This window comes from Bactrocera oleae, chromosome 5 (assembly GCF_042242935.1).
Source record: "Bactrocera oleae isolate idBacOlea1 chromosome 5, idBacOlea1, whole genome shotgun sequence".
Classification (NCBI taxonomy): domain Eukaryota; kingdom Metazoa; phylum Arthropoda; class Insecta; order Diptera; family Tephritidae; genus Bactrocera; species Bactrocera oleae.
The window spans coordinates 12,465,917-12,480,343 of NC_091539.1; the positions used below are offsets into that span (position 1 = coordinate 12,465,917).

General features: G+C 38.8%; 1 protein-coding gene across 1 annotated transcript; it reads left to right on the forward strand.

Annotated features, from left to right (window-relative positions):
- Window positions 1–932: 932 nt before the first annotated feature.
- LOC106614220 (mucin-2-like) lies at window positions 933–7,550 on the forward strand. The gene is made up of 5 exons (XM_070109691.1): window positions 933–1,145; window positions 1,210–1,473; window positions 1,533–1,595; window positions 1,665–1,763; window positions 1,822–7,550. The coding sequence occupies exons 1-5, from the start codon at window positions 938–940 to the stop codon at window positions 7,548–7,550; spliced, it is 6,363 nt and encodes a 2,120-aa protein (XP_069965792.1). The 5' UTR covers window positions 933–937.
- The last annotated feature ends 6,877 nt before the right edge of the window (window positions 7,551–14,427 follow it).

Sequence of the window (14,427 nt, forward strand, 5' to 3'; positions counted from 1 at the left end):
AAGAAAGGGTTGTTAATTAAATCAAGGTATGTTTATGAGTACAAAGATGTTGTAACGTCAGAAACTATGTATTTCAGAAATAAGTTTGACGACCCTTGTACAGTTAATGACCCTTAACCACTTGACAACCGGGTTCATTCAGATACAAAGAACCGAACATTAAGAGTACGGACTAGCTGTTAGTAACTAGTCTCTTGTGCAATTTGCAACATGGTGCCGGGAACTCCCGAGCAGCTGATTCTAGATAACACAGCAGTCTGTAGACGCAGGTTAAGGTCCTTAACACCATGTATCGGAAATCATATTCCCTCAAAAGCACTAAGCAGAATATTGGAAATTATCAGTATCCTGGGCCTCTGCTATTCCTTATGACTGAGGGAATATCACAATAGACCTTAAGTGGCGGCGTAATCCACAATTTATTTCTAGCTATCTACCTAATTAGCTCGCTAGACGAAATATATTGATACAGTGCACTCTCTCTTCTTTCACCTATAAAGAAAGGAACTCATTCCAGAACTGGGTAATAACATAGACTAAAAATATATAATATATGTCATTGACATATGTAGCTTATGAAAACTTCTGAATCACATTTAAGTAAAAGACCTCCCACCTAACGTGTTTCGCTAGACGTCTACAAACTTTTACAGAATATTTAAGAATACGCGACTGAAAGTCATACATAAGTCCATATATCGAGTCATAGATATATTGGGAGTTCTTTAAGCTTTAGACGCCCCGAAAAACACTATACCCCAGCCAGTTGCGGTTGGATTGGTTGCATTTTACGGAAAGAGCTCTAAACAGAACGTTATACGAACGGCTCTGCGAAAATTTGAAATTCTATCTAAACTTCTTAAATGAACTTTGAATCAATTCGAATTTTATTTACTTGGCACTAACTACTTTAATTTTTATATTAGCTGAAACAAAAATGGGCCGCGCCATCACTTGGCTCTTCGTCGCAGTTACTGTCGTGATCTTAGCGCCGAGCGCGTTTGGACAAGCTAACAGTACAGCACAAAGTTCCGGGAATGATCAGACGACCATTCTTCAATCAGTTAGTCAAACGAGGCTATTGGCCAATCTACTGGAAATCTTGGGTGGGGTAGTCAATAATTTAGGCGGCGCCGCCCAAACTGGTAAAGTGTAGTCTTTGAAAATCAAAGTAAACTAACCAACTATAGCGTATATTTGATTTGACAGTAAATACTAGAAGTAATACTCAGGGTAGCGAAACTCCAGGTACAAATTTGACGAATGTTAGTCCACCGGCAAATAACACCCGCAGTGAGCAAGCATCAACCGATTACGATTACTACGATGACGTCGAGAAACCTCTATTAAGCGGTTGCTTGAAACTTCTTAGAGCTGCCACCGCAGATTCAAATACTAGGGAGCCTGCTCAACTGAGTAATATTATACGCACCTTACGCAATTTGCTGGGTAGTCTCCTTGGTGATCAAGGTGGTGAGTAACATTTTATAGACAAACAGCTAAGAGTTCTATTTCTCAAACCAATATTTCAGGGAACGCTACCCAAAGTTCGGGTTCATTGGATCCGGGCGTTGTAGCGGATCTGGCTGGTGACGGTAGGCAGTATTACAAGATTTAAATTTAAGCAAACGTATAACACATTGTTTTCTATTTGAACGTTATAGGGGAAACGAGCTCAACCAACCCTGATCATCTCGTAAGTGTTTGCCTGAATCTTATATTAGGCGATATACTCGGCGTCTTAGGAGACTTAATAAATAGATGTATGTAACAACTTGGTAACACAGTTAATGCACATTATAATATTCTATAATAATTCAGTTAATAGTACCTTGCCATGCCCACCGGAGCCAACACAAACGCAAACGCCATTACCAACATTATTAACCACACCAATAAACCCAAACGCTCTTTCATCGTTGATATCGTCTTTGCAAACAACCACAGCTGCTTTGACTGAAGCTACAACCACCTTATCACCAGCAACTACATTACAAACCTCATCATTTTTACTAACAACAACCACTTCACCAACAACAGAAGCACCTACCATGCAAACTGCTTCACTACCAGTGTCTGCTTTTCCACCATCGCCATCAACACTAATAACAACAACTGATTCTTCTACCACAGCAACAACTAATTCTTCCACTTCACCAACAACACTAATACCAACAACAGAAGCACCTACCACGCAATCTGCTTCTCTACCGGTGTCTGCCTTTCCACCATCGCCATCAGCACTAACAACAACAACTGATTCTTCCACTTCACCAACAACACTAACACCAACAACAGGTTCTTCTACCACACCAACAACCAATTCTTCTACTTCACCATCAACAGTAACACCAACAACAGAAGCACCTACCACGCAAACTGATTCACTACCAGTGTCTGCTTTTCCATCATCGCCATCAACACTAATAATAACAACTGATTCTTCTACCACAGCAACAACTAATTCTTCCACTTCACCAACAACACTAATACCAACAACAGAAGCTCCTACCACGCAATCTGCTTCTCTACCGGTGTCTTCTTTTCCACCATCGCCATCAGCACTAACAACAACAACTGATTCTTCCAATTCACCAACAACACTAACACCAACAACTGGTTCTTCTACCACACTAACAACCAATTCTGCTACTTCACCATCAACACTAACACCAACAACCAATTCTTCTACTTCACCATCAACACTAACACCAACAACAGAAGCACCTACCACGCAATCTGCTTCTCTACCAGTGGCTGCTTTTCCACCATCGCCATCAGCACTAACAACAACAACTGATTCTTCCACTTCACCAATAACACTAACACCAGCAACTGGTTCTTCTTCCACACCAACAACCAATTCTTCTACTTCACCATCAACACCAACACCAACAACAGAAGCACCTACCACGCAAACTGCTTCACTATCAGTGTCTGCCTTTCCACCATCGCGATCACCACTAACAACAACAACTGATTCTTCCACTTCACCAACAACACTAACACCAACAACTGGTTCTTCTACCACACCAACAACCAATTCTTCCACTTCACCAACAACACTAACACCAACAACAGAAGCACCTACCACGCAATCTGCTGCTCTACCAGTGTCTGCTTTTCCACCATCGCCATCAACACTAATAACAACAACTGATTCTTCTACCACAGCAACAACTAATTCTTCCACTTCACCAACAACACTAATACGAACAACAGAAGCACCTACCACGCAATCTGCTTCACTACCAGTGTCTGCCTTTCCACCATCGCCATCACCACTAACAACAACAACTGATTCTTCCACTTCACCAACAACACTAACACCAACAACTGGTTCTTCTACCACACCAACAACCAATTCTTCCACTTCACCAACAACACTAACACCAACAACAGAAGCACCTACCACGCAATCTGCTTCTCTACCAGTGGCTGCTTTTCCACCATCGCCATCAGCACTAACAACAACAACTGATTCTTCCACTTCACCAGCAACACTAACACCAGCAACTGGTTCTTCTACCACACCAACAACCAATTCTTCTACTTCACCATCAACACCAACACCAACAACAGAAGCACCTACCACGCAAACTGCTTCACTATCAGTGTCTGCCTTTCCACCATCGCCATCAGCACTAACAACAACGACTGATTCTTCCACTTCACCAACAACACTAACACCAACAACTGGTTCTTCTACCACACCAACAACCAATTCTTCTACTTCACCATCAACACCAACACCAACAACTGGTTCTTCTACACTAACACCAACAACCAATTCTTCTACTTCACCATCAACACCAACACCAACAACAGAAGCACCTACCACGCAAACTGCTTCACTATCAGTGTCTGCCTTTCCACCATCGCCATCAGCACTAACAACAACGACTGATTCTTCCACTTCACCAACAACACTAACACCAGCAACTGGTTCTTCTACCACACCAACAACCAATTCTTCTACTTCACCATCAACACCAACACCAACAACAGAAGCACCTACCACGCAAACTGCTTCACTATCAGTGTCTGCCTTTCCACCATCGCCATCAGCACTAACAACAACGACTGATTCTTCCACTTCACCAACAACACTAACACCAGCAACTGGTTCTTCTACACTAACACCAACAACCAATTCTTCTACTTCACCATCAACACCAACACCAACAACAGAAGCACCTACCACGCAAACTGCTTCACTATCAGTGTCTGCCTTTCCACCATCGCCATCAGCACTAACAACAACGACTGATTCTTCCACTTCACCAACAACACTAACACCAGCAACTGGTTCTTCTACCACACCAACAACCAATTCTTCTACTTCACCATCAACACCAACACCAACAACAGAAGCACCTACCACGCAAACTGCTTCACTATCAGTGTCTGCTTTTCCACCATCGCCATCAACACTAATAACAACAACTGATTCTTCTACCACAGCAACAACTAATTCTTCCACTTCACCAACAACACTAATACCAACAACAGAAGCACCTACCACGCAAACTGCTTCACTATCAGTGTCTGCCTTTCCACCATCGCCATCAGCACTAACAACAACAACTGATTCTTCCACTTCACCAACAACACTAACACCAGCAACTGGTTCTTCTACCACACCAACAACCAATTCTTCTACTTCACCATCAACACCAACACCAACAACAGAAGCACCTACCACGCAAACTGCTTCACTATCAGTGTCTGCCTTTCCACCATCGCCATCAGCACTAACAACAACGACTGATTCTTCCACTTCACCAACAACACTAACACCAGCAACTGGTTCTTCTACCACACCAACAACAAATTCTTCTACTTCACCATCAACACCAACACCAACAACAGAAGCACCTACCACGCAAACTGCTTCACTATCAGTGTCTGCCTTTCCACCATCGCCATCAGCACTAACAACAACGACTGATTCTTCCACTTCACCAACAACACTAACACCAGCAACTGGTTCTTCTACCATACCAACAACCAATTCTTCTACTTCACCATCAACACCAACACCAACAACAGAAGCACCTACCACGCAAACTGCTTCACTATCAGTGTCTGCCTTTCCACCATCGCCATCAGCACTAACAACAACGACTGATTCTTCCACTTCACCAATAACACTAACACCAACAACTGGTTCTTCTACACTAACACCAACAACCAATTCTTCTACTTCACCATCAACACCAACACCAACAACAGAAGCACCTACCACGCAAACTGCTTCACTATCAGTGTCTGCCTTTCCACCATCGCCATCAGCACTAACAACAACGACTGATTCTTCCACTTCACCAACAACACTAACACCAGCAACTGGTTCTTCTACCATACCAACAACCAATTCTTCTACTTCACCATCAACACCAACACCAACAACAGAAGCACCTACCACGCAAACTGCTTCACTATCAGTGTCTGCCTTTCCACCATCGCCATCAGCACTAACAACAACGACTGATTCTTCCACTTCACCAATAACACTAACACCAACAACTGGTTCTTCTACACTAACACCAACAACCAATTCTTCTACTTCACCATCAACACCAACACCAACAACAGAAGCACCTACCACGCAAACTGCTTCACTATCAGTGTCTGCCTTTCCACCATCGCCATCAGCACTAACAACAACGACTGATTCTTCCACTTCACCAACAACACTAACACCAGCAACTGGTTCTTCTACCATACCAACAACCAATTCTTCTACTTCACCATCAACACCAACACCAACAACAGAAGCACCTACCACGCAAACTGCTTCACTATCAGTGTCTGCCTTTCCACCATCGCCATCAGCACTAACAACAACGACTGATTCTTCCACTTCACCAACAACACTAACACCAACAACTGGTTCTTCTACCACACCAACAACCAATTCTTCTAATTCTACTTCACCATCAACACTAACACCAACAACAGAAGCACCTACCACGCAAACTGCTTCACTACCAGTGTCTGCTTTTCCACCATCGCCATCAGCACTAACAACAACAACTGATTCTTCCACTTCACCAACAACAGGTTCTTCTACCACACCAACAACCAATTCTTCCACTTCACCAACAACACTAACAACTGGTTCTTCTACCACTCCAACAACCAATTCTTCTACATCACCATCAACACTAACACCAACAACAGAAGCACCTACCACGCAATCTGCTTCTCTACTAGTGGCTGCTTTTCCACCATCGCCATCAGCACTAACAACAACAACTGATTCTTCCACTTCACCAACAACTGATTCTTCTACCACACCAGCAACCAATTCTTCTACTTCACCATCAACACTAACACCAACAACAGAAGCACCTACCACGCAAACTGCTTCACTACCAGTGTCTGCTTTTCCACCTTCGCCATCAGCACTAACAACAACAACTGATTCTTCCACTTCACCAACAACACTAACACCAACAACAGGTTCTTCTACCACACCAACAACCAATTCTTTCACTTCACCAACAACACTAACACCAACAACTGAATCTTCTACCACATCAACAACCAATTCTTCTACTTCACCATCAACACTAACACCAACAACAGAAGCACCTACCACGCAAACTGCTTCACTACCAGTGTCTGCTGTTCCACCATCGCCATCAGCACTAACAACAACAACTGATTCTTCCACTTCACCAACAACACTAAGACCAACAACAGGTTCTTCTACCACAACAACAACTGATTCTTCTACTTCACCAACAACACTAACACCAACAACTGGTTCTTCTACCACACCAACAACCAATTCTTCTAATTCTACTTCACCATCAACACTAACACCAACAACAGAAGCACCTACCACGCAATCTGCTTCTCTACCAGTGTCTGCCTTTCCACCATCGCCATCAGCACTAACAGCAACAACTGATTCTTCCACTTCACCAACAACACTAACACCAACAACTGGTTCTTCTACCACACCAACAACCAATTCTTCTACTTCACCATCAACACCAACACCAACAACAGAAGCACCTACCACGCAAACTGCTTCTCTACCAGTCTCTGCTTTTCCCCCATCGACAAGAACTGAATCTCCTACCATACCAACGCTCCCTACAACTGGACCTACAACTATATTGTCTACCCTAATCACGTCGTCTACAACAACTGAAGGGTCAACGCAAACACCAACGGCAACGTCAACGTTATTAACAACGCTTTCGACTACTTCATCTGAAGTCACTACATTACCATCAGTGCCTTCAACTTTACCACCAGTAATATCTACTTTGTCAACGAGCCTACCTAGTACGAAACAGACCACTAGTGGACCCACAGATGCATCTTCTACTCTGTCACCAACGTTACCTACACCATCCCCGGCGCTGATCCCGACACCAGTAGCTATCTTGCCAGTAGCCATATTCAGTCCGTACTTGTGGTTCTACCCTGTCTATTCCTTCCCCTACTTATTTGTTGATGGCTTCCAAGTACAGAACAACACTGCTGGTTTACCAAATGGAGCAACGCGTATACTTTGTGTACCGAGATGAACTCTTTCACCCACACAACAACTGGTAACCGCTGGGTAACCCAAAAGGGGTATTTTTTCGATACTTGACTTACTTACTTAATTTTATTAGTATAGTTTAATGTATGGTAATTATTTCATGCTCTTAGTTTATGTCATAAATCCCATAGGGTCTGTAAAAAGGAGGAGTTACTTTAAAATATTTTTTTATTTTAATTTTACACATAGTATAATTTCTTATATAATTATAAATAATAAATATTTATTAATAAAATCGATTGGCGAAAACTTTTATATGAACGGGGATTTTATGTGTCATATTCAGGACCTTCGAGCTCCACACCGAGTGCTGGAACATAGGTTTCCCGATATTTATGCTTATATTTTTGCGAACTCATTGAATTGAGAAATTTTTTTGCAACTGTCGATTGGACAGAGTGAAGGTACACTGCGTTTTTCTTTCCACAAGTTCAAAGTAGTTCATTTGAGCTTTTCTACTCTTTAACAGGCTGCTTCTTCCTAATACCTAAACCAATTGCTAACACTTAAAGATCTTTAAAAACTGTACTTTTAGAGTCAAAAACTTCTGCGTTCAACTTTCAAAATCTTCTCCGAAATATTCGATATTTTTACGGTTTCTGTGCCATAAGTTAATGCGATGATTGGACCTACAAGCCGCAATTGTGTCAGTCTAACACCGAACTTTCTTAATACTTGATAACATCTTTATTCACTTTGGCCGTGTCTCAGAAAAGTTTTTTACGCGTTCAAACGCGTATAACCATTAGTCGCCATGACATTTCCGATTCCAAACAAGTAAGTTCCAACCAGAAACATCGAACAAATAATTTCTTTAAATGTAATGACTGTTGTTTCCTCAAATATTTTTACCCTGAAAAGGGTATATAAAGTTTGCCACGAAGTTTGTAACACCCACAAGGAAATATTGGAGACTCTATAATGTATACACATATATATAACAATAGCTGAAGACATTTTCCATATCGGATCACTATATCATATAGCTGCCTTACAAACTGAACCACCAAAATCTTATATGAATTTAGTAAACAATCGACGTATGTTATGAATGAACAACTAAACTTTTATAGGAGTAAGACTTCATTTAGGTAAATGTATATGTTTTAGAATATAATTCAACAGTTCTTAAAATACAACCCTGAGCATTCGAAAACACCAGGATAGACGTATATATATTTTTTCTAGGATAAATATGTTTATTTCAAACAAGGAGAGTAAAAGTGTCTTAGCTCAAAGTCGAGTATTACAAATTATACCAAAAGTTTTTTTTCCATACAAAAAATGTAGTACAGCTTGTGTTTGGCACAGTTAAGCAACAGGTATACGTTGTTCTTCTTTATACTTATGAATATGGTAGACTTCCAGTTACAGCACCACTACCCGAATCTGGTAATCTTTGTAGAAAAGGAAAGTTAATGAAAGGTGTAAAAAATAGCAATAGTTTTAACGAATATAAGGTGACCAGATGGCATAATAGGCACTATAGTTATATGGTAGCAGGTAGAATTTTTGTTTTGTGTGTTGACTTGTATATCAGATTCCATTGTTACAAATAGAATCCACAGAGTTTTAAACAGCAATACTTTATTAACCCAGTTCTTTTGAAATAACATTGTTTTTAACGTTTTAAGAGTATATAAACGGCATTAATCGGTCTGTGGTCGAAACTCGAACTCGAGCTTCATACAATATATCGACTAAATCTCAGAGTATTTGGATCAAAATTGAAAATATTGAAGTGGTGAAAAGCTTATAAAGCTATGAAAAGAAAATTAGTACTTGGAAAACTATTGTATGTTTAACAGCAAATCTTTTGTCGGCGTTATTTGACCGAGTCGTTTGAATCGTTACCATGAAGCATAGTCACGAAACTGCCATAACAACCAGGTCTAGATAACCGGAACGAACTCGGATTTAAATCTAGCCAAGGACTGTCGGCTATATTTCACAACAAAAACTCAAGTCAATAACAACCATTATGCCAAAAAGAATATTTCCCTATAACTCTAGTTTGGCCACCCCATGTTACATGGTGTTACAGCTGTTCACAGCTGTTTAATTAATGCTTCTTGAGATGTTCCGAAAGCGAAAATTGCGCATAAAACGAAGAGATGTATTTTATTATTAAACGCATTTTGTTACAAAAATGTTGACTTTATACTTATAATAAATTTATTATAACTGTGCTATTAAAAATAAATAAATCACAAAAACTCATGCACAATTGAACGCTTATTAACAAAATAATTCACCTTGAGAAGTAATCAGGTATTTAAAGTTATTTGTAGATATTTTCATATGTATGTACCCACATACAGTTATTCCAATACATTATATTAAGGGCTAAATATACGTGACCAAGTTAACTGCATAACTTACTTTTTAATTTTGTCTGGGGCGTACGAAGAGGTTTCTTTGTTTTAAGTGTAATTGTTTGAGTGCATAAATACAATTCGTATATGTTACGTTTATATACATACAAACATATTATATAGACACGAAGTTTCGAAATTAGATAACTATTACTGTACGTACTATTAGAGTATGTAAAAATATATGCCAAAACAGCTTTGTCTACAAATTACAAAAAAATATTATTATAAATACCCGTAAATAAATGTATTATTCATAAAAAGTGATCAATTTGCACTAGTCTCACACTCTGGGTGCCCATTATTGGTTGGTAGGTTGGTTAAAAATATAGGAGGAGAAGCGACAGATTGCGGACGGCCGCACTTAATTCATCATTAGGTCCATTGTGCTTCCGCGTGGTAACCACATTACGCCTTATCCAGCAACTCAATGGATTTGGCAAAAACCTAATTTTTTCCACCTTAGCTGCTCAATGTCTCCTAAATTATAGCTTTGTGAGCCGTGTAAAATATCCCGTCTCAGCCGGCTGAAGGCTGGTCTTTCGCAAATATTATGTTTCAGCTTCTAATCATTCTCCGCACATGCTCTGCATTCCTTTAATTTTCTGAAGGTGGTATCTTAATGGTAGCTGTCCTATGATGACCACTACAATATTACTAAGTTCCCTATTGCCTACAGAAGTAGAAGCTGTTTGGTTTGTCCACTATCATCACTATCCAAAATAATTTGTGGTATGCCTTGTGTTGCTGGTGTTCGAAGTTCTGAGGGGTTCCTCTGGAGCCCATTGTTTCAAACAACCCTTGAAAGAGCTAAATGGTGGGGGCAACTAGGAACACAATTCCTTCTTAAGTTGACCCCGAGGGGGCCAACTCGTTTGCAATATGTGGATTTCGTCCATTAAAACTGTCGATTACAGAATCATTAGTCGATTTTTATCTACTTGAGAATGAAAATGCTGTATTTAAATCCTCATGGATCTCCTTTTTGCGGTTTCATTTCGCATTTTGGTGTTCATTAAAAAGGAAAACAGAGTATAATAACATGCCCCTAGTGTGGTTTCAATGGCCTAAAATCATTAGCCTTAAGCTGACCGTAAGCATTACATCATACGTCACTTGAATAAGTAGTGGCTGGATATCGAGGATAACCTCCATAGACTTTGTTGAAGTACTTTTTATTGCGCCGGCAAGCAGTGCAGTTGCGCCTATTTAAGGCGGTACTCTTTTGATAATGCCATCCTCCACACCACCGTATCATATGTAAGTATGGGATGGATGACACTTGTGTAGACTCAACAGACCTTGTGGGGTCGTAAACCCCACTTTGAGGCAAAAGCTCTTCTGCAGAAGTTCCAGATTTGAAAGGCTGTTTCCAAAGCCTGCTCTCAATGTGAGGATAAAATGCCTCTTTGCTGAGGGCGCATTATTAGGGTAAGCATTATCGGTTTAAAAATGTATAGTAATTTCATCCGTTGAAAAAAATGTATATTGGGTCCAACTAAGTATTTAAATATAAACCATAGATTTATTATTATCACTAAAAATATACCCTATAAAAAGAAATACGTTTACTCTTCGCTCTTTAGCTGTGAAATACTAGGGTAGCTCCAACTCTCAACCAACATTTTAACCTAAAGGATTTGTATTCCAATTAAAAAATAGTTGAACAATTATTTATATTATTTAAAACTCATTAAAATCCTTTAATACCAAGATACCAATTTTATTTATTTTATTAAATAAAATATATATGTATATTAAATAAAATTTTCATACAGGTGGTGACGCCCTCCACAAAAATATGAGAGAAAAATCTCTTTTAAAGCCTTTCAGCTTGTTGTCTATAACATTTGTATAAAACGGTATTTATTTAACTAATTTAGCACTTCTCAAAACCACTTTAGCAGTAAGATTGCTTAAACCTCTATAGCTTTGTAATATTATAAAACGTCGAATTTTTTCAACTATGTTGCATTTCACTTTTCAAACAGATGGCAACATTCCTTAAACTGTCAATGATAGATATGTTTTTCCAAATTGTCTAGATTGATGCCCATATTTATTATAGTATTAATACTATGGTAATAATATATTTTAAATAAAAACTTTAGATAAGTGGCATCTCTGCTTAAAATACTTTTTACTAAAAGTTTTCTTAAATCTTATGGAGTTCGCCTTCCACTTTTATATTAAAAAATTTACTAAATTAAATAAATTACTTATGCAGATGGCAGCACTTCCGTTTTTCAAAACGGAATTTGCATATTGGCGTTTAAATTTATTTTATATAAAAACTTTAGATAGGTGGCATCTCTCCTGAAAATGTTTTTCACTAAAATCTGCCTGAATCTTATTGGATTTGTCATCCACTTTTATAATAAATTATATAAAAATATTAATTAATTGTTTATGCAGGTGGCAACACTTCTTATTTTTTGTTTTTCTTTTTATATACGAAATTTTGCATTTTAAAGTTTTACTTTATTACCAAAAAAAAATAACTTTTTTTTTGTTAATATCATTTCTTCACCGTTGCCGATTCGCAAGAAATCATAAATCTCTCAAGGAATCTTACTTCGCACATCTTAACAACAGACGCGTCTAGACCACCTTTCTGCATTACATGCTTACATTACTTTTCCGCCAGAGGATCGCACTTCGACTGCCTTTAGTCAGCGAAATTTTTATAAGAAAATTCTTCATCCCTCTTAGTCAGAGTTTCTGCGACTCTTTCATAAAAAGCCGATTAAGTACCACACTCTATATCTTCACATATGCCTTGAATACTCACAATTCATATAATTTTCCGTCTATCAATCTCTTCGTTTCGAATATCTTCAACTCATCCCTTACACCACTTCTTTCTTTCCCACCAAAACAAGCATATTGCCTTTAAGTGTTATTCCCATCACTGTCGCACTTTGACAGTAGCGTTTACAGCTCGGATATCAACTTACAAATTGCATTTGCACATTTTGCACCATTTTTCGCTCTTACCATCATTTTGTCAGTGAACGCTGCATCGGAAAGGTGTTAAAGGAGTACCACTATGACTGATTGATTTATGTTGGCAGTAGTCATGTCAGCTGTCAACTACAAGTCACATACTCAAGCAATTTTCGACGAACACGGTGTGAGTATACGTCTCGCTTTTGACTTGCTTTTCTAATATCCGTTAACCGCTTTCATTCACTGGCACTTGTTGGTTGATGGAAACAAATAAAGCATAAATTTAATAAAATATTCTTACATATTCTTTAATGCCTTCTGAGAAGAAACTTTATAAAATATGTATGGCTTATTCATCACCGCTCAATCTACAGTGTCAGCTAGGAAAGTAAAGTAGATTACTGATTACTTTACAACGAATGTTTGTTGAGCCGCAGGTTGTTTCTCTCTATTATCTTTCTGTTCCTTTTCCAACTTTCATTATCTTTCGAAGAAATTAAGTTTTTTCGAAATGATTCTCGAATATATGGTAAAGCCAAAGAGTTGAAAACTGCGACTTAGCTGCTTTACTACTTTAGCTAGTGGAGCTTATGGAGTTCCAGCTTCGAGAGCCTACTATAACAATCATGCATTCAGTTAACCCAGACCCTTTTACCCGCGATTTTTGGATTGCAAAAATTTCCATATGTTCTAATAAGATTGAGTTGATCGATTGATTGGTTGGATTTATTTTAGGTAAACTTGAAATTCGTCTGACTTCCTAAACACTGTGGCTTCGATTTCTAATCGACCTATTTAGTTCACTGGCTTCCTTATGATCGTCTTCCAGCATTGGTTTAGTCCGGCTAATGCCAGCTTTTTTACTTTAGTAAACATTTTAACCTAACTACGAAAACCTTTTTAAATTAAATTCTTCCTCGCAAAGCACAAAGGAATAAAACTTAAAATTTATCGAAAGGGTGTCATTGCCCATTCAGAAGATTTAGGGCCATCTACATTATAATTTAAACACACAAAGTTAGAATTATTCTCTGCTTCTGGTGGACTTCTTTTGCTAGCAAAGCTGAGAATAAAAAATAGTCTCGATCTCCCCAACTTTAAAGGTATCTTGTCATGTTTCCGCCTCTGTATCAGCCTTTATTATTTATATATGCTATTTGAAATACAGAGTGAGAGGCTGTATTGTTATCTTAAGGAATAGTTATTTTAAAATCTTTGCGGGTCTCTCTTTCGGTATCAGTGTTTGGTGTTGATATTGAGCGCATAACTCCAGTACAACTTAAAATCCTAATTCCAGTGTTCATAATAAATTTACTTATTGTAGCTTGTCTCCAAACGAATGTTTCTTGGCTAGCCAAGGGACACTTGGTCTGAGACCGGATATCGTAAGCTACTTGAACCATATGTACAGGAATCGTTTCTGGCCACCTTCAGGTGAATGACAGTCAGATACTTTCCCCACTTGCGTGAAATTCTACACAAGAAACCACCTCAAGATGGGAGATAACGCATTTCAGCTCTATAGTTTTACTTTTC